General features: G+C 32.2%; 1 protein-coding gene across 3 annotated transcripts in view; it reads right to left on the minus strand.

Annotated features, from left to right (window-relative positions):
• Ttll5 (Tubulin tyrosine ligase-like 5) overlaps window positions 1–23,833 on the minus strand; it is a 102,115-nt gene that overhangs the window by 47,365 nt on the left and 30,917 nt on the right. For all 3 annotated transcript variants that reach the window (XM_071720673.1, XM_071720674.1, XM_071720675.1), the window contains exons 5-7: window positions 7,301–7,407; window positions 6,891–7,104; window positions 2,582–2,838 (exon numbers count right to left, since the gene is read on the minus strand). In XM_071720673.1, the coding sequence (XP_071576774.1) occupies window positions 2,582–2,838; window positions 6,891–7,104; window positions 7,301–7,407 (578 nt within the window). The remainder of the gene's footprint in view (window positions 1–2,581; window positions 2,839–6,890; window positions 7,105–7,300; window positions 7,408–23,833) is intronic.

Genomic DNA, 23,833 nt, shown 5'->3' on the forward strand with positions numbered 1-23,833 from the left:
AATTTGTGTACAGGGGGATTATGTCCGGAGTGAGTTTGTCCGGGGAGAATATGTTCGGGGGGGGATTATGTCCTAGAACCGTCCTAGATATTAGAGAAGCGACACTGAAGATGGTTTGATTGACTAAATCACGTGATTCAGCGCCATATTGTTTCCTACTAAAATGGTAAAATAAGATTTAATGTTTATAAATATACAGATATAGACGGTCTGTTCCCCAGATAGCCAAACGTTCCTTGGCATAAGAAAGGAAATAGTTGTTTGGCATAAGTTTCTTTTCAGTTGTCATCATATTGCTTTCACTGCACCGGGACAATAGTAATTTCATTTAGAGCAACTTAAGAGCATTATGCAGACAACAATTGCCTGCGCAAACGAGCGGAAAGCTTGTAGCATACTTATTGCCACAAAAGTTGCCACAATCTGTTGGCAACCGTTTTCGTAAAATATTTAGTTCACATTTTCACCAATAAAATCGAAATAATATAGGCAGCTATAGCCATGAATAATGATATATATATATTACTTTTTGAAAACATTTTTTAATTTGAATCTTCTCTTAATCTATTATATTTTTTATTCCTGGCGTATTCTAGGAAAAATGTACACTTGTTTGGGAAAATCAGTCTACTTAATCGATAAATATGAAATATTAAATATATTAAAATAACAAATAGGTTGGTACTGTTGAATATTACAATACATTCTGACATTTTTATCAACTTTAATATTATTAATATAATTCTGTTTTATAATATTACTAATTGTAAATAATTAATTTTAAATTAGCAAATAAACGATTGGATTCAATAGAGCGAAAAATCGATTTTAATGTTATTAATATAAAGAAATTAATTATATATGGTATTTTATATGTGTATTTAAATATATATCTACTTATAAATTAAATGAAAAAAATATTAAAATTATTAGTCACTGCCCAATATATATATGGGACGATCCACGTCACTTTTACCCCCCATCTGTCCAAAATTGGTATGGACGGATTTTAATGACCAAGGGCGGAAAATGTTTGTCTTGAAAAGAGCTTTCGAAAGGCGTGTGGCATATATGCGCAATTCAACATGGCGTCATAGTTATGGCTGCTTAAAGGGATAAATTCAAAATTTCAGATCCAACATGGGCAGATAAAACGGTGAAAAGTAACTAAATTCATGTGAAACTCAGTATTTGGGAAATTTTGGGGTCGCTGATTACAAATCTGAACGTAAAATTGTGAAATTCAAAATGGCGGATCCAATATTGCGGATGCAAATATGAGAAACGGACGAAAATTCCAGTAAATGATCTGAAAACTCTTACTGGAAGGTTTTTTGGGTCGCTGATCACGAATTTGTAGCTAATTTGTTAAAAAACAACAGACAAACCGTGTTAATTGAAATTCTACTTTTAGCGTTACCCAGAGATGACGGCGTGGACGTGGTAGAAATTCATCTCCTTTGGAGTGCTTTATTTTCGTGAGTTCCCCTGGCCTCTCACGCTTCGGGGTGCTTTATTTTCGTGAGTTCACCTGTACTGTAGAATGTTCAGTGGTTGCTCACTAGCAGAGTACTGATAAGAGATTACAGTACATGAAATACTCTGCTAGTGAGCAACCACTGAACATTCTACAGTACAGGTGAACTCACGAAAATAAAGCACCCCGAAGCGTGAGAGGCCAGGGGAACTCACGAAAATAAAGCACCCCGAAGCGTGAGAGGCCAGGGGAACTCACGAAAATAAAGCACTCCAAAGGAGATGAATTTCTACCACGTCCACGCCGTCATCTCTGGGTAACGCTAAAAGTAGAATTTCAATTAACACGGTTTGTCTGTTGTTTTTTAACAAATTAGCTACAAATTCGTGATCAGCGACCCAAAAAACCTTCCAGTAAGAGTTTTCAGATCATTTACTGGAATTTTCGTCCGTTTCTCATATTTGCATCCGCAATATTGGATCCGCCATTTTGAATTTCACAATTTTACGTTCAGATTCGTAATCAGCGACCCCAAAATTTCCCAAATACTGAGATTCATATGAATTTAGTTACTTTTCACCGTTTTATCTGCCCATGTTGGATCTAAAATTTTGAATTTATCCCTTTAAGCAGCCATAACTATGACGCCATGTTGAATTGCGCATATATGCCACACGCCTTTCGAAAGCTCTTTTCAAGACAAACATTTTCCGCCCTTGGTCATTAAAATCCGTCCATACCAATTTTGGACAGATGGGGGGTAAAAGTGACGTGGATCGTCCCATATACTAGAATATCCCAATAATAGCGATCAAGGTTAATATTAGAGTGGATAGAGGATACAATGAATCTAAAACGAAAATGTCAAATAAACTTTTCGATTCAATGGTTAATATATAATATGGTTAATTATTGAAGCATGGCGGTATATTAAAATTCAGCGCGGTGTAGGGCCAATAGTGGCGTGACTATGCGTTGTTAATGTGTCATCACGTGGTTGGCCCACCACGTCATCACGTGGTCGGCTTAATTTTTTAACCCTGTATGCTTATATGATAAATAATTTTATCTTAACACATATAAACTGTTTTTGTTATAACTTACTTTACGTAATCCACGTGAAACTTGTTTATACTATAGTTGCAAAGATGCATGCAAGGATTCCAAATATATTGACTTCCACCGTCATATTTAACAGCTGCAAATCTCACTAAACCTTCTTCATATAAATAAATTAGCAGAGGATCGTAATTCGTTACAGCGACGTAGAGACGCAAATCGCATTTATGTCCGTCGATTAAAAGCGGATTATTTATGTATTGCGCCACGATGACTGATTCATCTGTCAAGATCTTCTCAGGCTACAACAATATAGTAAGAAATAGGATACAGATGGAAGGTAGTATTATATACTTCGCAAAGTCATTAGTTTAAAAATTGAATTCACACTCAAGTAAATAATTGTGAAGCTTGATGTAGTCTAAGCATCAAGACTATACATGTCCATGACTACTTTATAATCTACAAGCACTCTGTTGGCTAATCAAAGCACTCAAATTATTATTACAGAAAATAATAGTAAATTCAGCAAATTTTTTTATTTACATACTAAACATATTAAATTGCAATATTTCATAATAAAATAAACAAATTATTTCTTAAATATCCAGCACCAGTAAATAACGTGACATTGTCTAAAAGATTCAACCACGTCGAATATGTAATTGCATTATAATAAAATTAATAAAAGACAATTAATAATCTTGATTATAATGACATAATGACCTTTACAAAGAATACAGAAACTAAAAAACATTTATACATATTTTAAATATATTATGTCGTATCCTTAGAAGAATACTGTAACAACTCAAAAAAATTTTATTTTGAGTTAAGCCCATAAAAAGTATACCTAAAATATTATGTTGCGGTCACTAAATGTCATAAATGAATTGCCAAGTGAATCACACCAGACTTTTTCACACAAGAAATAGTATAATTTTTATTACAATAAAATACCGTAATTGTAATTACGTTAATTATCTCACTATTCAAAAAATTGAATTAAATTTGTTTCTTCTCTCTCCTAAAAATTGTGAATTTTTAAGTTGCGACAGTATGCATGCGATATATAATGGTCATTTTAATTTAAAACATTAATTAGCACTTAGTTGTGCAACATTTGGTAAACCTGGCGTTAAGGGGACCCACCTCCGATGACCTTGAATTTGACATATATTGTCAAGGACACCCTAGCTCCCGAGTAACATGCAAGTGATTTTAGTCAGGGGTCGCTTTTTATTAAAAAGTTATAAACAAAAAAAGTTTGAAAAATATAGCAGCTATTTTGAGTATTGGAAGGCATAAATGACTAATATATATGTTGAAATAGTTCACGCATACACTTTCCACGCGAACCTAGGTTCACCCCACCCCCTCTGCTTTCGGGGGAGGTGCGGTAGCCCCTCCCTCGCTTACGTGTGTACTGTTTATGCACACACACATAAATAATACGTCAATTGTGTGTGCCCATACACACGTGTGTGTGCCCTGCTTTAACGAAAATCACAACTTTTATAAAGCAGGGCATACACACGTGTGTGTGCCCTGCTTTAACGAAAATCACAACTTCTATAAAGCAGGGCATACACACGTGTGTGTGTGCCCTGCTTTAACGAAAATCACAACTTTTATAAAGCAGGGCACACACACGTGTGTCTGCCCTGCTTTATAGAAATTGTGATTTTCGTTAAAGCAGGGCACACACACACACACACACGTGTGTATGCCCTGCTTTAACGAAAATCACAACTTTTATAAAGCAGGGCATACACACGTGTGTGTGTGCCCTGCTTTAACGAAAATATTCTGTGTCGGAAATATATGAAGAATTTCAAACGTAAACAAACAGGGACTGCCGCACTTACCACGCGAAACGAAAAGCCACATGGGTTCGTGGCGCGCTTTACAAACTCGTTTAGATAGAGGTGGTATTAAACAAGATAAGTTAGTCGATCATCTGTGTGAATATTTGTGACGATATACAATAAACGAGCTTGTAAAGCGCGCCACCAACCTGTGACAACTCGTCTCGCGTGAAAAGTGTATGCGTGAACTATTTCAACATATATATTAGTCATTTATGCCTTCCAATACTCAAAATAGCTGTTATATTTTTCAAACTTTATTTGTTAATAACTTTTTAATAAAAAGCGGCCCCCGACTAAAATCACTTGCATGTTACTCGGGAGCTAGGGTGTCCTTGACAATATATGTCAAATTCAAGGTCATCGGAGGTGGGTCCCCTTAACGCCAGGTTTACCAATAGATTTATAAAAGTATTAATATATTAATGGTTAATATGCATAAAAGGTCAAACGTTACCGATGACTTTGACCTTGACATGTGTTGTCAAGGTCATCATCCTGAGTGACCTTCAAAAGGTTTTAGCCGGCGGTCGTTGTTTATTAAAAAGTTATTAATGAAAGAAGGTTGAGAAATATAGCATTGCAGTCAGGCTGTTCTTCCGAAAACGTCCATGCTCCGATTTAGGTCAAACTTTGTAAATAGGTTCCTTTTACATAAAAAAGACATATACCAAAAGAATATTTAGCGACTCAAAAGTTAAGTAACTTTTTTAACATTTTTAACCTACTGCCTCCATGCATACACACCATGCATGCAAAACGAGTTGCCACATGGGTTTACAACTTTCTACGCGTGGAAAGTCCACGCATGTACTTTGCAAGGCACAATATGTGTCTATAGTTTAACGGTAGTGGAGCCCCCCACAGGGGGGTGGAACCTATACTGCCTCCACGCATACACTTTCCACGCGAGACGAGTTGCTACATGGGTTTAAAACTTTCCACGTGTGGAAAGTTCACGCATGTACTTTTCCATCCACACAATTGGGTTGAGTTAGGTTAGTTTTTTGGAGGTGGAGCCTCCCGCAGGGGGGCGGAACCTACTGCCTCCACGCATACACTTTCCACGCGAGACGAGTTGCCACATGGGTTTACAACGTTTCTGATTTTCTGAAGTTTCGCCAATGATGTTTATATGTTATGACTTTGACGGGTATGACTTTACGGATGTTTACATTACTTGCGAGCTGTTTTGGTTTGTAATATACTGAGTTAGTTCTAAGTGTATGCGTAGAGGCAGTAGGTTAAAAATGTTAAAAAAGTTACTTAACTTTTGAGTCGCTAAAAATCCTTTTGGTATATATCTTTTTTATCTAAAAGAAACCTATTTACAGAGTTTGACCTAAATCTGAGCATGGATGTTTTCGGAAGTTTCGCCAAGTCAAGTTTAGACAGCATTGTACTGTTCACGCAAAACGAAGTTTACCCTACCTCACCTAACCCCTGCTTACAGCGGGAGAAACAAAGTCTATCATTGTACGGTTCAGGTTTTCAACTTTCCACGCAAAAGGAGGTTCACCCCCCACCCCCTTCTTGCTTGCGGGGAAGGGGCGTAGCCTTTCCCCCGCCTACATGTGTACTGTTTATACACATATATCAGCAAATTACTTCCTTTAGCACTAACACAAACTGTTAGATATTTTAAACTTTTTTGTTTATAACTTTTTAATAAACAACGACCGGGTAAAACCTTTTGAAGGTCACTTTTATGTATATTTACCAAAAAGTGTTATTTCCGGTTACGCTTGTTAATTGCGGTTGTCAAAAGACAGTTAGCGAACTTTTAACTTTTTTGGCGACAGCAACTGGCAATCGACAATCAGAAATAACACTTTTCAACTAGAAGTTGCCATCGTTCGCGACATATTGTAGAATGGTCTTAATTCAAATGATTTATCGATTTATCGACATCCAATTTTGTTCATTTTGACAGTAATGTTGTTATAATAAATTTAAGAATTAAAACTTAGTTTGACTCATACTGTTGTCTCTAATTGATTTTTAATCCCGTGAGCCTTTATCAGTATCTTTTTATTAGTAAAACTAATATAACCCAGGTAGCAGAGTGACGTCAAATGACGTATCAATAACGTCTTAATGATGTCTCTAACATCAATAAAACGTCATTAAGACGTCATCCTGCTACCGGAGATATTATTAAAATATATAAATACTTTATATATACTTTATAATACTTTAATATATAAATACTTTATATGTGTACGTTATATATATAATAAATATGCTTATCTTTTGTATTTAAACCTATATTTCATAGAATTGCAAAAATTATTGCGTCGGTATCTCTAAAAAGATAAATAATCCTATTGCAAGCAATCTTTATTCACAAACTCTATCAATATCTATATGAGATTGCTTTTTTAGTTAACACTTTTACTTAACGGCAGTTTAAATCATTTCCTGATGCGTCACACATTAAAATCGCAAAAGTAAAAACCTTATAAAATATTAAAGCGTGTCCTTACATTATTGACAATATAAATGCCACGGCCGCGCGAACTGGCTTTAGGCTTGACGATCCATGGCCCTCTATATCTGAAATGCGCCGAAATCAATTCTCTGGCTTCGGTAGGCAGTAGAAATGTCTGAGGTATAAAATCGAGATTTCGAAGGCCCTTACTCCTCTGCATAGCTTCGATATTTTTGTAGAGGCGGTCCTTACGGGTAATTTCGTAAGACCTAAAGAATAAGATTTTTAAGAAGAATCGAGTCATCCGTTTAGATTTTTTATTATGTTTTATAAAAATTTAAATAAATATTTCCAAATTGTTTCAGGATTTTGTTTTTCGTTGCCACTATCTAGTGACTTTTTATACCTGCGAATTAAGTATCATCTACAATTACAGAAACTGTATCTCAATAATGCACTTCTTACCTAGGAAAATGGTTTATTTTTTGATAAGGCATCAAATTCCGCAAAATATCCGGCTTCGGGTGACTTCCCATCCACAGTACATTAAAATCTGTCTCGTTCATAGGTACCTAAAAAGCAAAGTTACAGCTTTTTTTATTCACAAAGATAAAATGAAGAAATGTTTCTCCTAAAAGTTTCTCAATGTCGAGAACTGATCTCAGAAGTAAAGTAAACAAAATTAATTGTTCCGTTTTATTTTCTCTATTAGGATCATACTCTTTCTCACACTAAATTCTTTCAAATTCTTAAAGAAAATGGTTTATTTAAATGAGTGTTATCAGATAAATGTGTTATCTCGAATCATCTTCGCATTTCGCTAAGGTATTTCTTATTATCCTCATTCTTATTCCGAGTGATTGTTGTTTTCAGACAAACGAATAATAATCTTGCTTCGTTATATCGGCGACGAAGCACGAAAATGTAGTGCGTGCGTTTAATATTTAAGTTGTATCGGTTACCGATACCTTCACTGACCTTTCGATGGAACAATACGTGTGTGAGCGCGGGCTGACTACTGATTAATAAAACGTATTAAGTTTTAGAAAAAGTGCATGGTAAAATTCTTTTTTAACATAGCGTATAAATGTTTTCGCATTTTAAATTTTCAAAATAACGTGAAAGACATCAAAGTAATAATTAGAATGCAACAGAAGAATAATAAAATAAGAGAATGTGTTATCATCCCAGTAAAAAACTTGTTATGTACAAATATGTATAAATATATACAAAATATGTCTATATGTTTTTTCTCTCTTGTACAATTTCTGTTCGTATATATAGGAAAAATAATGAAAAAACTAATTAAAAAATAATCAGAAAACTAGCGTTTGCATTTTTTTTACATAAAATAAAATTACGATAACATTATACTGTATTCTATACATATATAATCATATTTTATATACAATTATTACATTTATATATCTATGATTATATAGATATGAGCAATTTTTTCTCATTTCCTCAAACTTTACTTTTTATAAAAAAATACACAATGTGAAAATCATCCTTTTAATTATTTTCTAATTCTTTTTCTTATCTATTATTTTTCGTGTATATATATACGAACAGAAAATATATAAGAGAAAGAAAAACATATATGGACATATTTTATGTATATAATTTTATATATATTTATACATGTTTTTATATAAAAATTTTTTTATTGGAACACTAGTTTGATATTTTGTACATATATATATATATATATGTACTTCCATAAACTTTACATGATAATTGCGTAACTTACAGCGAGAACTAGTTTCCTTGAGGTAACTTTACGATATATATATATATATATATTTTGTACATATTATATATTTTGTACATATATATATGTGATATGTGATATATATGTGTTGATATATTTTGTACATATATATATATATATATGTATAAAATATATAATATGTACAAAATATATATATATATATATCGTAAAGTTACCTCAAGGAAACTAGTTCTCGCTGTAAGTTACGCAATTATCATGTAAAGTTTATGGAAGTTCCGTTTTTAAATAAACCGCCAAGTTTTCCCTACTTTTTGGGAGAGAAGTGGCGGCGATCAACCGGAAGGAAGCGAAAAACTGATTGGTTTGTTTAGAACGAAATAATACGGAAGGAGAAAATCAGAATCGCTCGGATCTTGCCATTGCCATTAGCCGCATTAGCGACAGCCATAACCGATCGCCTTTCTGTCACGTATTTTTTTAGTTCATGGCAACAGATCTTATTCCATCGCGTCCTTGGTCATTATGTTCCTATATGAAAATGTCATAGAATATTATGCTATATTTTGTTTTATCTATAATCTGTTTTATCGATAATCTGCAAAGTGACATGCACAAAATTGCGACTAAAGTCATAAAACTCAAAATCGGATTAACTCTCATTCATTATTAAAATTCTGAGATAATTAATGTATTTTTTAAATATAAATCTGTAATTCTGTTAACGTTAGGTAAATATTTACCTTTACGAAATCCCCCCCCCCCCCCCGTCTATGACCTTCTCCTTCACATATATTGTAGAGAGCACTCTCCTGAGTAACCTTCAGAACATTTTAGCCGTCGCTCGTTATTTATTAAAAAGTTATGAACAAATATAACTGAGAAATATAACAGTTTGTGTCAGTACTAAGGGAAGTAATTTGCTGATATATGTACTGTCCATGTCTGAGGACGTGGCCTAGTAGAAAAATTATATTCGCTCGTTCTCCTCTCGGAAGGCAATGGCAAACCACCGAGAGTATTCTTGCTATAAATACTTCTCTAAAAAAAAATATAGCCGTTCGGAATCGGCGTTAAACTGTAGGTCCCATATACAATGTGTATAATCTACGTGCGCAACACATGTGTATGAAGAGAAGTCACCACGGCCGGACACGAGTAATAGGACTGAGGGAGGGGTACTGTCCATACACATATATCAGCAAATTACTTCCTTTAGCACTGACACAAACTTGTATATTTCTCAAACTTTTTTTGTTCATAACTTTTAAATAAACAATGACTGACGATTAAGTTATAAGGAAAAGTTATTCAGGGTCATGTCTTTGACAATATATGCCAAGGTTAAGATCATTAGAGGTGTCTCCCCTTATTTTCATTTTTACCCTTTTCTATGCTAACTATTCTTTGTTTTTACAAAAGACTGTTCAATATATTAATGATTCACTACTTTAAATGACTTTCCTTCGTTCGTACATATACTATTTCCACATATATATTAGTCGTTTACATGGGTTTTCAACTTTCCACACGAAGAGAGGGTCAATATTGTGCACATGCAATCAAAAAATCCAAAATCTATACCAAAATAATAAAAACTTGAATATTTAAGAAAATAGTCATTTCCGCAAGTTAGCACTGGAGCTTCCGACTTCTTTTAGTACGTACTAGAGTCCCTCTAATAAGAGTCGCGACACAGAGCAGCAACTTTTGATTGGTTCGCATTTCGGCAAAAGCACGAGAAACAGAAAGAGAAAGAGATATAAGAGAGAAAAAGAAAGCGATATGAATGTATATCGCTTTCTCTTTCTCTCTTATATCCGATGTCGCGACTCTTATTAGAGGGACTCTAGTACATATTACGTGCCTGCAAAAGTAGATCAAAATCAGAGAGGGGTCGTATACGGAACTCTTACAAAAAAATAATTAAAAGGATAATCATCACATTATTTTTTTGTAAAAAGCAAAATATGAGAAAATGAAAAAGAATTGCCTATACATAATCATACATAAATGCAATAAATAATATGTAAAATATGATTATATGTAAAATATTGTATAATCAAATCGCAATTACTTTTTGTAAAAAAAAACAATGCAAAAGTTATTTTTCTAATCATTTTTCAATTATTCTTCTTATTACTTTTCTTATATATGGACAGAGATTATACAAGAGAAAGGAAACATATGATCGACATATTTTATATATAATTATATATATTTATACATATATTTGTATGTAAAAAAATTTTTACCAAATATATTTGTATTAATAATATCTAATGTACATATATAGTATTATTCATCTTTAAAATTGCGTAAGTTTATTTTCTGAATTTTCGCATTTTATTTATATTAAAAATAATTTGTATTAAAAATGTGTACATTAATCGGCATTCCCTGACATATATGTATGAAGTTAGCCCCGCACTTTTCGAATTCTGTATTTTTACTAATTGTGCTGCATTGTGCTACGTTTGTGCCTTATTGTGCCGCAAATCGCAATTCTGTAACTCAAAGCGTACTCAAGAAAACAAGTAGAAACGTGCACATTGCTTCCTCTATGAGGAAGCCTGTTTTTTTATGCATAATTATTAGTAGATATTTATTAATTTGGCTTCCTCATAGAGGAAGCAATGTGCACGTTTCTACTTGCACACTTAAAAACTATAAGGAAGCAATGTGCAAGTTTCTACTTGCTCACTTAAACAAATTTTTACTTGCACACTTAAAAACTATGAGAAAGCAATGTACAAGTTTCCACTTGCACACTTAAAAACTATGAGGAAGCAATGTACAAGTTTCTACTTGCACATTTAAAAACTATGAGGAAGCAATGTGCAAGTTTCATCTACTTGCACACTTTTTTTATGGATAGAGTATCAAAAGATAGATTGGTGTTGAATTTGGCAATGATCGGTGAAGGGGTTACCAATTTTTGTCTAAGTGTACAAGTCATACATGTAATATTATATATAAAGTATCATTAAAGAGAGGTTATATTAGAAATTTTTTCTAATTCTATTGTATTCTTAGATCTTTTCTACCCCTATTTCATATATAATCCTTTAAAATTTGATTAATCAGTTCTTTTTAAGCAAAAATCGGTAACCCTTTCACCGATTCTCGCAAAATTCAAAACAACTTTATTTTAATAATACTCTATATAAAATTACATGTACATCTTATATACTTTTTAAGCAAAAATCGGTAATCCCTTCACCGATCCTCGCCAAACTCAGAACAACCTTCTTTTAATTATACTCTATATATAAGATTACATGTATAACTTGTCCACTTTTTAAGCAAAAATCGGTAACTCCTTCACCGATCTTCAAAAAATTCAAAATTTTATAAAGAAAGAATCCTTTTACCGATTATCGCCAAATTCAAAATACCAACCTTTTTTTTAATGATACTCTATATAAAATTACATATACAACTTATACATGTAACTTTTTGAACAGAAATCGGTAACTCCTTCATCGATCTTCGCCAAATCTTAAAGAATTATATATGAAATAAGGGTCGAAAAGACTGAAGAATATAATAAAATTAGAAATAGCCCAATATTTCAAAATTTACAAAAGTTAGAGCAACCACGGACATTTCAAAAAAAATTCAAAAATTTTTTTTAAAAAGAACCCCTTTACCGATCATCGCCAAATTCAATACCAACCTTCCTTAAATGATACTCTATCGATTAAAAAAAAACAGCCTGATATCTCAATATTTGCGGAAGTTAGAGCAACCACGGACATCAAATCACCATATACACACACATACATACAGACATTTTTTTTAATGCAATATTTCGATGTTTTAGAACACTCTGAACATATTAGCATCAAAAACTCAAAAAACAATCTTTTCTTTGATTTCTTCTACCCATATTTCATATATAATTCTTTTAAATTTGGTTGATTAGACCCAACTTTATACGCAATCAAGGTTCAAATACGAAATTTACGAAAACAAAGCTTCCTCTATGAGGAAGCAAAAAAAAAACAATTTTTGATAGCCCCGAACATTTCGAATTTTAAGTTGTTCTTTATTGTGCCGTATTGTGCTATGTTTGTTCTGACTTGTGCGGCAAACGCGAGATCGATGACTTCAATAACAATAAAGAAAATAAATAAAAACAAACTTATACTATAGCCCCGCACTTTTGCCGAAACAAACCCAATTTTTTTTGGTAGATAGGTGATAATTTGTGCCACGTTGTGCCATTGAAATAAACTTGATATCTCTTTTCACTCGGTAGATAAAAAATATTGAACCTCAAATACAAAATAAATAAATTATTTTTACAATGCATTTATCAAACTTCTACAGGCAGTGCTGAGTTGCACTATACGAGTACAATAACCTTTCCTACACTGTTGGAAAATTTGTGTTAAATATAACATAAATCACATGTCCCAAACGGTCCACTCAAATTTTTGTGTTAATTTAATATAATATGGATGTGTTAAATGGTAACACCGATACTATGTTAAAATATTTCAACAGAAAGGAAATGTAATTCTGATCGTGATTTGAGGTTAATTAGGTTAATTATGTGTAGGTAAAATTAACATAACTTTTATGTTGAAGTTAAAATTGTAAGATAAAATCAACATTCTTTTTCTGTAAATTTTTATTCCCATTTCTGTTATAGAGTAAAATAAATACTCTTTTTCTGTAAATTTTAACACATTTAATACGTTCAAATTGTGTTACTTAACATGTTTTTTAAATTATTTTAATAATTTTACATTTTTAATTTGTAAAGTTCAATTAACATAGCAGGCATATATTAAATCTACACATGTATGTGTTGATTATTTTACGTAAAAATTGTAACAAGGACCTTTTTAAATAAAACTACAAAAATTTTCCAACAGTGTAATGTCAAAACATCTGCAGATCGCAGTTTTTGCAGCACAACTATCTAAAAAGAGTAATTTTTAGAAATTACAATTTTTAGACCACTATAACTTTTGAACCGTGACAGGGAATGAAATTGTGCGACTTGTGCTGAGTTGTGCTAGTCGAGCATAACAAGAAAATGGGCAGAAAAGAATATCGAAAGTTGCAGGAGTTGAAAATAATGGGTCAAAGTGGATGAGGGTGAGAAAAAACTTTACATTTTTTAATTTTCTAAAATTGTGCCGGATTGTGCTAGACGAGTACAATAACTTTATCTAATGACGAAATGTCTGCAGATTGCTAGTTTCCGCAGCACAAGTATCTAAATAAAGCAATTTTTAGGAATTACAATTTTTAGACCACTATAACTTTTGAACCGTGACAGAGAATGAAATTTTGCGATTTGTGCTGAGTTATGCTAATCGAACACAGCAAGAAAATGATCAGAAGAGTATCGATCGAAAGTTGCAGGGGTTGGAAATAATGGTCAAAGGGGATAGGGATGAGAAAAAGTTTCACATTTTTTAATTTTCTAAAATTGTGATAGGCGAGTATAATAATTTTTCTTAATGACAAAACCTCTGCAAAAGACTGCAGTAGCTGCGTATTGTCCATAAGATCTATAAAATAAAAGGAGAGTTTATTCCAACAGCACAACGTGGCACAAATTATCACCTATTTACAGAAAAAAATTGAGTTTGTTTCGGCAAAATAAGTACGGGGCTAGTATAATTTTGTTTTTTATTTTCTTAATTGTTATTGAAGTTATTGATCTCGCGTTTGCGGCACAAGTCAGTACAAACATAGCACAATGTGGCACAATAAAAAAACTCAAAATTCGAAAAGTATGGGACTATAAAAAAATTATGTTTTTTTTTTTATTTTCTTGAGTACGCTTTGAGTTACAGAGTTGTAGTTTGCGGCACAATACGGCACGTATAACACAACGCAGCACAATTAATAAAAATACAGAATTCGAAAAGTGCGGGGCTAACTTCATGCACGTCATTCCCTGGTAGAAATTCATGCAGTTTGATTAAACACCCAAGCAGTTGCTATCTAGTATTATTGATTTTTCTTGATATACAAAAATACTGCATAACAACTAGACAAAATTAGTTAAACCAGTTTTACTATACAATATGTGGGTCAAATTTTTATAAAAATTTGAATCACAAAAGTTTCAAGAGATGAGGTTATAAATGTCAAAGTTACAATTGTCAAAGATTAGAAGTGACGAATGAGTAAAATACACACGTAAATGAAAGATACGTCAGTAACAAAGAATTTTATTACTATATTTATTTTATTTATTTTACTTATTATTAATACGTTTATTGACTCCCCTCAGGGTTGCAAGGCGTTTTGTAGGGACGTTCCCAACCCTTTATTCAATTCTCATCCAATACTACCCTTCTCCTCTCACTTAACCCTTTGGACCAACGGCTTAACGTCACTTTCCGAAAGACGGAGCCCAGTTTGCTCCGCACAAGAGCCTATCTTGCACGGAGGGCGCAGCTTTCGGAAAAAACTTTCCATGTTTACATGGCTCTAGTGGACTCGAACCTGGTTCCTCAGATTACGAGTCTGGCGCTCTACCACTAGACCACACTGCCGCCATTATTTATTTTACTTATGGTATTAATAATATTAATTTTATTCCTTAGAATTATTCAGATTATTCTGATGATATAAGAATTAAATAGCTTTGAAACAGAGTCTATAGTGAAGACTTTAATAAAATATATAGGGTAACTCCGGTATTTACGCCGCGCGGTGTTTTACGCCGCAGATGTCAGAAAAAATAGAAGGAATAAAGGTACTTGCTCGCAATTATTTTGTCATGTGCCTTTATGCCATATTAGTATTGTGTTGTAATTTCAGTTCTTTACTGTTAATATTAACGAAACTGTCGTGAGTTGAATCGATTTCTCACCGTAGTAAGAAGTGTGATCTTGTGTTACGACTTACGTAAAATGATTACTGTAGGCCCTACAGTGTAGGGAATGTAAAAGGTTTAATGGTTATTTCATGATACATAAGTGTAGAGGGATAGTAAATGATGGAATACAGCAAAATACAAGTGCGTAGCTCTTGTACTTTTTGTTTAACTTAATATCTTGTATATCCCTCCTGTTTAGGATATACGGCAAGTTAGCATGCGAGATTTATGCCATAGTACAGACACTTTGTAAAACTCGAAATCTCCTATGTGTTCTTTTTCTTCTTTTTTTGGATCGTATAACAATAGTCTTTAATGCATCTATCGCTCTTCTATTTTCTTTTTAAAAATTTTTAGTTTTATAATTTGTTTATCATTCTTACATCTTAATAAACTTCTTACACACATTTTATAACTTATTATGACATTTTATTGCCTTATTTATAAACATTATTTGTAATTTTTTATAAGGCGTATATTTCACCCATGAATGTTATATAACCCACCCCTCCGGGATATATGGCAAAAATGCAAGAGTTTCTAAAAGTTTTTTTTATTAAATACAAAGAATGAATATTTTATATTTTTATTTTTTTATAGTAGTAGACAGTATAAAGTTTTTATTGATATAATTTATTTGCCTTAAACATAGTAAATAGTACTCGATAAATTAAGTTTCCCTTAGCTGCGGCGTATATACTGGAGTTACCCTAAAAGATACAAAAATGAATAGTGTCATATAGAATATCTCATTTATACATGATAAATTATTAAAAATATTAAAACACAGATATATGGTTATATATTGTCCTTTTACTGTTAAGTAGGAGAGACCGGTGCAAACTCGACACCGAGGCAAATTTGACATTAGGCTTTTTGCCAATTTAAATCTATCGTAGAAACTTGCCTTTCCTACTGTAAATGTGTCTTTATGTGCCAGTTTTATCAACGAAATTTGGTGACATTCTGAGTTATGGTGTAATTTTTAGCGCAACATAAGCGTTTTTGATGGTGAAAAGTAATTTTTCTGATCTCTCGAAAATTTCTACTCTTTCATCGAGCTTTACTCTTGCGAATCTACCGGTAAATGATTTTGATGGGAAATTCGATGCTTTATACGAATCCGATAATAATTTTTGCATATTTTCAAAATTTTTATATTTTTGGAGTAATAAAAGTGAAAAACGACGTTCGGGGCAAAGTCGACACCACGCCGTTTTATCGGCTCCGAATAACAAACGATGCTTGTCATGAAGCTATATGGGCCATGACAAATGTGTGCGCACGTTTAATCGCGAATTTACTTGCATAAATTGTTTTTCAGACATGAGTTTAGATGAAAATAATTGAATGTTCAACAATTTTTGTTCTCATTATTTCCAATGATTGTTTTACTTAATTTCGAATTTTTGTACTTTCTAAATATACGATAAACAATATATGTTTAGTTTCAGACAATAAAAAATAAGTTTCAGATCAAATTGTGTCGATCAGGCAAGTGTCGAGTTTGCCCTGGCATTTTTCAATTTGAAAATTTGTCTTTGCGTCACTTTTCCTTTCCTGGGAACAAAACTAAGCAACATACAGCAAAATTTCCTTAAGCAATTTTGTACTTGAAGGAACATTCTTTAAATGTGTACCATTAAATTTGCTTGCAAATTTTAATTAAATGTTGAAAATTGCCTTTGAAAAAATCGTGTCGAGTTTGCTCCGGTCTCCCCTAACTGAATTCAGATTTTGTCTTTTCTGTGTAGTAATTGCGTGAAAAGCGTTACATCTTGATTGGGATCCTAAACACAGTTGTCTGTTCAGTTACTAAAAAAAAGTCAATATAACTGCCCAATAACCAATCAAAAACTACATTAAATTTATACCAGGGATTTTAATGTAATAAACACCTTTTATTTTTATTTTTCGTTTGATTATGTGCATCAAATTTTCCTTTTAATAAAAACTGTAAAATCTTTAAAATGTTTTTTGCTAAAAAAAACTCTGTGCACAGAAATACTTTAGATCATAATGTCTGTAATCCTATAAATAGACAAGTGGGTGAACACTTGACGCTTGACGCAATCGTATCTTTCGATAATCACTCTTACAGTTTATCCTTTCGAAAGAGTATCTCGGTTATGTTAGTTAGATAAGTGTATCCTGGTTTGTCTCAGAGCAAGCGATAGGCACTAAAATGGTAAAACTGATAATTTGAAATTCTAATAGAATGGTTACACCGTAGGAGGAAGTCATTGATACGACCGCGCGCATTTATACCACAGAACGTGAGTAACATATTGCATCGCCGATGAAGGATAACGAGCCAGCAGCAAGAAGGCCACATGGAATACTTTCGAGTACATGTAGAATCAAGAAAGAATTCTCCGACTCAATATTGTCAATTAAAATATTGCGATATTCATATTGCGTTTGCAAATCCATACATTTATCTAATCTTAATCACCAGGGATCTAGTAATAAATTTTCGTTATAAAAATAATTTTAAATCCACTTAATATATACTTAAAAAAAATTATACATAAATAATAAATAAAAATACAAGTTTTTGCGGCTATCATATTTAGTGTTTATTTTATTTTTATTATTAATCCTTTTTTTAAACATTAACTCTTTTATTTTTTAATTCTCTTTAATTCTTTTTTTACCACGATGCTTATATTTGACTTGCTTAATTGACTTAATTTAATGTCGCTGTTAGAAGAAAAGAAAGACTCATCTTTTGAATCACTTATGTTCTTCAATATTCCTGATTAAATTAATTCATAATTACTACATTGCAGTGAAGATATTTAGATGTGTGATAAATAAATATAAGTATACAATATGTGTGTGTGTGTGTGTGTGTGTGTGTGCGCGCGCGCGCGTGCGTGCGCGTGCGTGTGCGCGTGTGTGTGTGTATGTATACAAAGTGTCATGTAATACGCGAACCACCACTGCTCGTGAGCAGGTAGAGCGGGTAAAACTGAATCGAAAAGTCTTTTACCGTTTTGTAAATTTCTCAATAATTAATGAGAAATTAATTAAGGATGTTCTGGGAAGCACTGTCCCAACCAAAAGTATGCAGGAAATATTAAAAACACCGATATATTAATTCTTCAGGGATCAAAAGGCAAAAAAATGTACATAAATAGTTATGGCAAATCTAATAGAATGTAAAGAACGTAGATTTAGTGACTGTAAATAAGTTACTTTTTTTTTTTTAATTTCGCAAAAAATTATTTTTTGTTTTGTTGCTATATTTTTGTTTGTCTATGATCTACTTGTGTGCAGTAAAATATCATTATATTGGTAGCATTTTTTAATGTTTACACTTTTTCTCTGTAAAACTCGGATATTCAAAAATTAATAACTTTTATCTAAATTGTTAATTGATCTGAATTTTGGCCTTAAACTTTGAAACAGAATACAAAATATGATATTAAATTTTCATCAACTTCGTAGTATTTTAAGGGGCTACATCCACCTAGAGGCCCGAAAAATATTTCGAAATTCAGATATTTTTTTTCAGAAACGATTAGTGGGAATGAAACGAATTTTTTTGTACTCAAAGATACATGTTTTGAGAGCTTCAAAAAAAATTATTATCAAAAAATTTCCAAAAACAAAAAAATTATGGCCGCCGGCAGATAATGATGTTTTTTTCAGCGGTGGACATCATATCTGGAAAACCGCTCGATAGATCGTTTTCAAATTTACACAAAATACGCTGAGAAACATTTAGAGGTCGTTGACGATCTTACTTTTTTTAAATCGATTTTTTAAACAAAATGGCAACGAATTGAAACTCAGGTGTGGAAAATCTGTGAGACAATGTCGTCATTCTTACGTAATTATTAAAAAATAAAGATTGATTTAAAAAAAGTAAGATCGTCAACGACCTCTAAATGTTTCTCAGCGGATTTTGTGTAAATTTGAAAACGATCCATCGAGCGGTTTTCCATATATGATGTCCACCGCCGAAAAAAACATCATCATCTGCCGGTGGCCATAATTTTTTTGTTTTTGGAAATTTTTTGATAAAAATTTTTTTTAAAGCTCTCAAAACATGTATCTTTGAGTACAAAAAATTCGTTTCATTCCCACTAATCGTTTCTAAAAAAAAAATATCTGAATTTCGAAATATTTTTCGGGCCTCTAGGTGGATGTAGCCCCTTAACAAACTTTCCAGAACATACGCGAATCAGAATGCATCCGTGCGATTCGACAAGAAGGAGTAACTTAACGTTCACGTTGCTACGCACGTGGCAAAATATTAGGAGGAACCTTATAAATATAACAACGGCTATACGTAAGTGACATTCGTGCATAGTATACATTTATTTTCATTAATTTATTAAGTTTCTTTAGTTTTTCCAACTTTCTAATTGCCATCATATATACAGGATGTTCCAACAGAAACAAGACATTTAATTATCTCTTTACTTTTGACAATATAAAACAATATTTCAGACATAATTTGAATAGCTTCAAAGAGCGAATATAATGATGTAAGCAAAATTTTCATTCCAAAAGTCATTTCTTCCAAATTTTTAAGGTCATCATTATTTTTTTATGTAGTAGTACATAATTTTTTTCTCTTGTATATTGTAGCTGATAATGTATTCAATTACGTATAATAACATTGTTCTAGAAAATAACTTTAAACTTTAAAATTAAATTATAATTAAATAAAAAATATATTAAAATGCTAAATTTTTCTTATAAATACAGAATGCTAATTTTTCTTATTAGTATAACTGTTCAAAATGATGGCTTTAAGATGTAATACATTGCTGAAAACGGTTAATTACTGAGTGTGATATTCTTTCAACACAGTTTCTGAGGTTTCAATAATTCTAAATATCTGTAATAGATAATAAACATCAATCGTAATATTCTGTATAGACATAATAAACATGTGTAATTAATGGAAACTAGTCTGTCCGCTATTTTATTAGTTTGTCGACTATTTCACCATGCTTTATTTAAAGAGAAAATTAATATGATTTTCATTTACGGTAAAAGTCAACAGCGTTTAACGCAGTACAAAAAGAGATTTCCTGCAGTACAAAAGAGATCGTGATTATCCATCGTGTTCTGTGTACGCAAATATGATTCAAAAGTGAAACTGGGAATGTAGAAAATAAAAAGCCTGCAAAATTTAAAGTGCAAAACAAGTGAAATAAAAATTGCGGGAGTAGTAAATCTAAATCCGCATGTTAGTATCAGACATATCAGACAATTTGAACGAAAAAGTGGCATTGGCAGATCCAGCATAATGCATAATGTGGATACTTCGTCAACAAAAGTTGTATCCGTTCCATTTATCTCTTCATCAGAAGCTTTATGTATGGGAAAAAATTTTTCACATACATAATTATACATAAAATATGTTTATATACATTTTCTTTCTCTTGTTATAACCTCTATTCGTATATACAAGAAAAATAATAAGAAAAAAAAATTAAAAGGACAATTTTTGCATTGTATTTGTATCTTAAAAAAGATAAAGTTTGAGGAAATGAGAAAATTTTCCCATGTACTTATAATCATATATAAATATGTATTACATATGTAAATATGTAATAATCGTATATAAAATGTGATTACATATGGTTATATATAAAATATTGTATAATCTAATCGCAATTTTACTTTTTATTAAAAAACACAATGCAAAAATTATTTTTCTAATTATTATTCAATTATTATTATTTTTATTTTACTTTTATTTTACTTTTCTATATACGGACAGAGATTATACAAGAGAAAGAAAACATATAGATATATTTTACATCTAATTATATATATTACATACATATTTTTATATAAAAATATTTTTACCGGCAAGAGATATCCCTTTTATGTAGCTATCCTTTTCTACAATTTTCTACAAAAACAGCTCACAATCACAGAGGTATATAGAACTGGTTTTTTCACGCATGTGCGTCAAATACGATTGTTTCAACACTGAGAAAAAAAATTTGTTAATCTCACAAAATATTTAGTCCAATTCAAGCAACTAAACATTTTAGTTAGTTTAACTAAACATTAGTTGAATTAATTAATTCTTGATTAAAAAATGTTAAAGGTTGATATGAATGCACTATACCTTTTTTAGTGCAACTCAATAATTGTTGAAACAACTAATATTTAGTTAACTAACTAACATGTTTAGTTGCTCGTATCAGACTAAATATTTTTTGGGATTAACAAATTTTTTTCTTAGTGAATTTATATAAGTTTTAATCAACGAAGTACTTAATTTTTAGCTATCACAAAATTGTGTATAATCTTCACATTATTTCTAAAAATTATGAGCAAGTTGGAAATTTAAAACAATGAAGTATAGTAAGATAAAATTTTGTTTTACAATATGTAATTTTTTTACTACAAAACATACAAACAGTTTTATTTGATTCAAAATGGGAAGGCAATCATCCTTTAAAAATGTCTTTATTTATCTACGAATTTTGAAATACTTCAAATTTTTGCTTTTTAATAAATATTTGCTCTTTAGCTATTTTAGATACTTGGATCCACATTACACAAATATTGCACAACTCATTAATTTACTTACGTAGATGTTTAACGTATTTTTGACGTAGAACTACGTCTTTATCCGCGGTAGGGAGGGTACCCACGGATGAAACAATTGAACGCGACTATGCAACGAAAACATGTCACACTTTGAACGTTTATATCTTCGAAACTAATAATTGTAGAGTAATCATTGACATCTCATTTTAAAGCTTAAGAAGTCCCATTTATGATAAAACAAGTCCGAACTCTCTATTTTTTACCGTTTAGATACAGTAGCGTTAGAAAGTTTAGTTAAATTTCTTGTAGATGCAACGAAAACATGTCACACTTTGAACGTTTATATCTTCGAAACTAATAATCGTAGAGTAATCATTGACATCTCAATTTAAAGCTTAAGAACTCCCGAGAGAGAGAGAGGGAAGGGGAGAGAGAGAGAGAGAGAGAGAGAGAGAGAGAGAGAGAGAGAGAGAGAGAGAGAGAGAGAGAGAGAGAGAGAGAGAGAGAGAGAGAGAGAGAGAGAGAGAGAGAGAGAGAGAGAGAGAGAGAGAGAGAGAGAGAGAGAGAGAGAGAGAGAGATAGCTTTATTACCTTCTCGGCTATTTTATACATAAAATATTCTTAAATTAATTTATACATATAATAAGCATGGTTTTTAAGATAAAATATTTAATTTTGCGCACACATGTATTCACGTACGTACACCCTTACATACACGCACAAACACACAAACACACACACACACACACACACACACACACACACACACACACACATACTCTCAAATCAAAATATAGAATTCAGCGATAACAATAATAAAGAGGATTTACAAAATATTAAGCATGGTTGTGTGCGTGCACACAAACAAAAACACACACACACACACACTAATTCACAAACACAAATACGCTTTAAGAAGTTTAGGCGACGTTGATAAAAATAAATGTTGACATCTCATTTTAAAGCGTAAGAAGTTCCTATTTATGATAAAACGAGTCCGAACTCTTTATTTTTACCGTTTAGATATAGTAGCATATACGCGCGCACGCGCACACACACACACACACACACACACACACACACACACACACACAAATTAAAATTTAGAGTTCAGCGATAAGAATAATAAAGAGGATTGACAAAATATTAAGCATGGTTTTAAAGAAAAATATTTAATTTTGCATAAATATGCATGTACGCACGCACACCCCTATATACACTCGCCCGCGCGTGCACACAAACAAAAACACACACACACAAATACACACACACACACACACACACACTTATGTTTTCTGACATAAAAGTAAATATAGAAAAACATTTATTGTTTTATTTCTTTAAAATAAATTTATGTTTGAAAAAATCAAACTAGCACAGTAAACAACTGTGCCGCAAACACGTAGAACTACGTCTACTGCACAGTATGGGCACAGCAACAACTGTGCCGCAATCAACACGTAGCACTACGTCAACTGTCAATGATGATGATTGACGTGATCAAGGAAGGCCAAGGCCCACACCGGGATGTAGCGCCGAGTTCATCATCAGTGACAGTTGACGTAGTTCTACGTTGTTGCTTAAAAAATAAACAAAAATATAAATCAAACAGGCACAGTAACAACTGTGCCGCAAACACGTAGAACTACGTTAACTGTCACTGATGATGAACTCGGCGCTACATCCCGGTGTGGGCCTTGGCCTTCCTTGATCACGTCAATCATCATCATTGACAGTTGACGTAGTGCTACGTGTTGATTGCGGCACAGTTGTTGCTGTGTCCATACTGTGCAGTAGACGTAGTTCTACGTGTTTGCGGCACAGTTGTTTACTGTGCTAGTTTGATTTTTTGCGAGGTCTCGTCAAAACTGTGATATCCAAA

Source organism: Temnothorax nylanderi, unplaced genomic scaffold (assembly GCF_030848795.1).
Source record: "Temnothorax nylanderi isolate EJ_2023f unplaced genomic scaffold, tnyl_v1.0 TNYL_tig0362_pilon, whole genome shotgun sequence".
In the NCBI taxonomy this organism is placed as follows: Eukaryota; Metazoa; Arthropoda; class Insecta; order Hymenoptera; family Formicidae; genus Temnothorax; species Temnothorax nylanderi.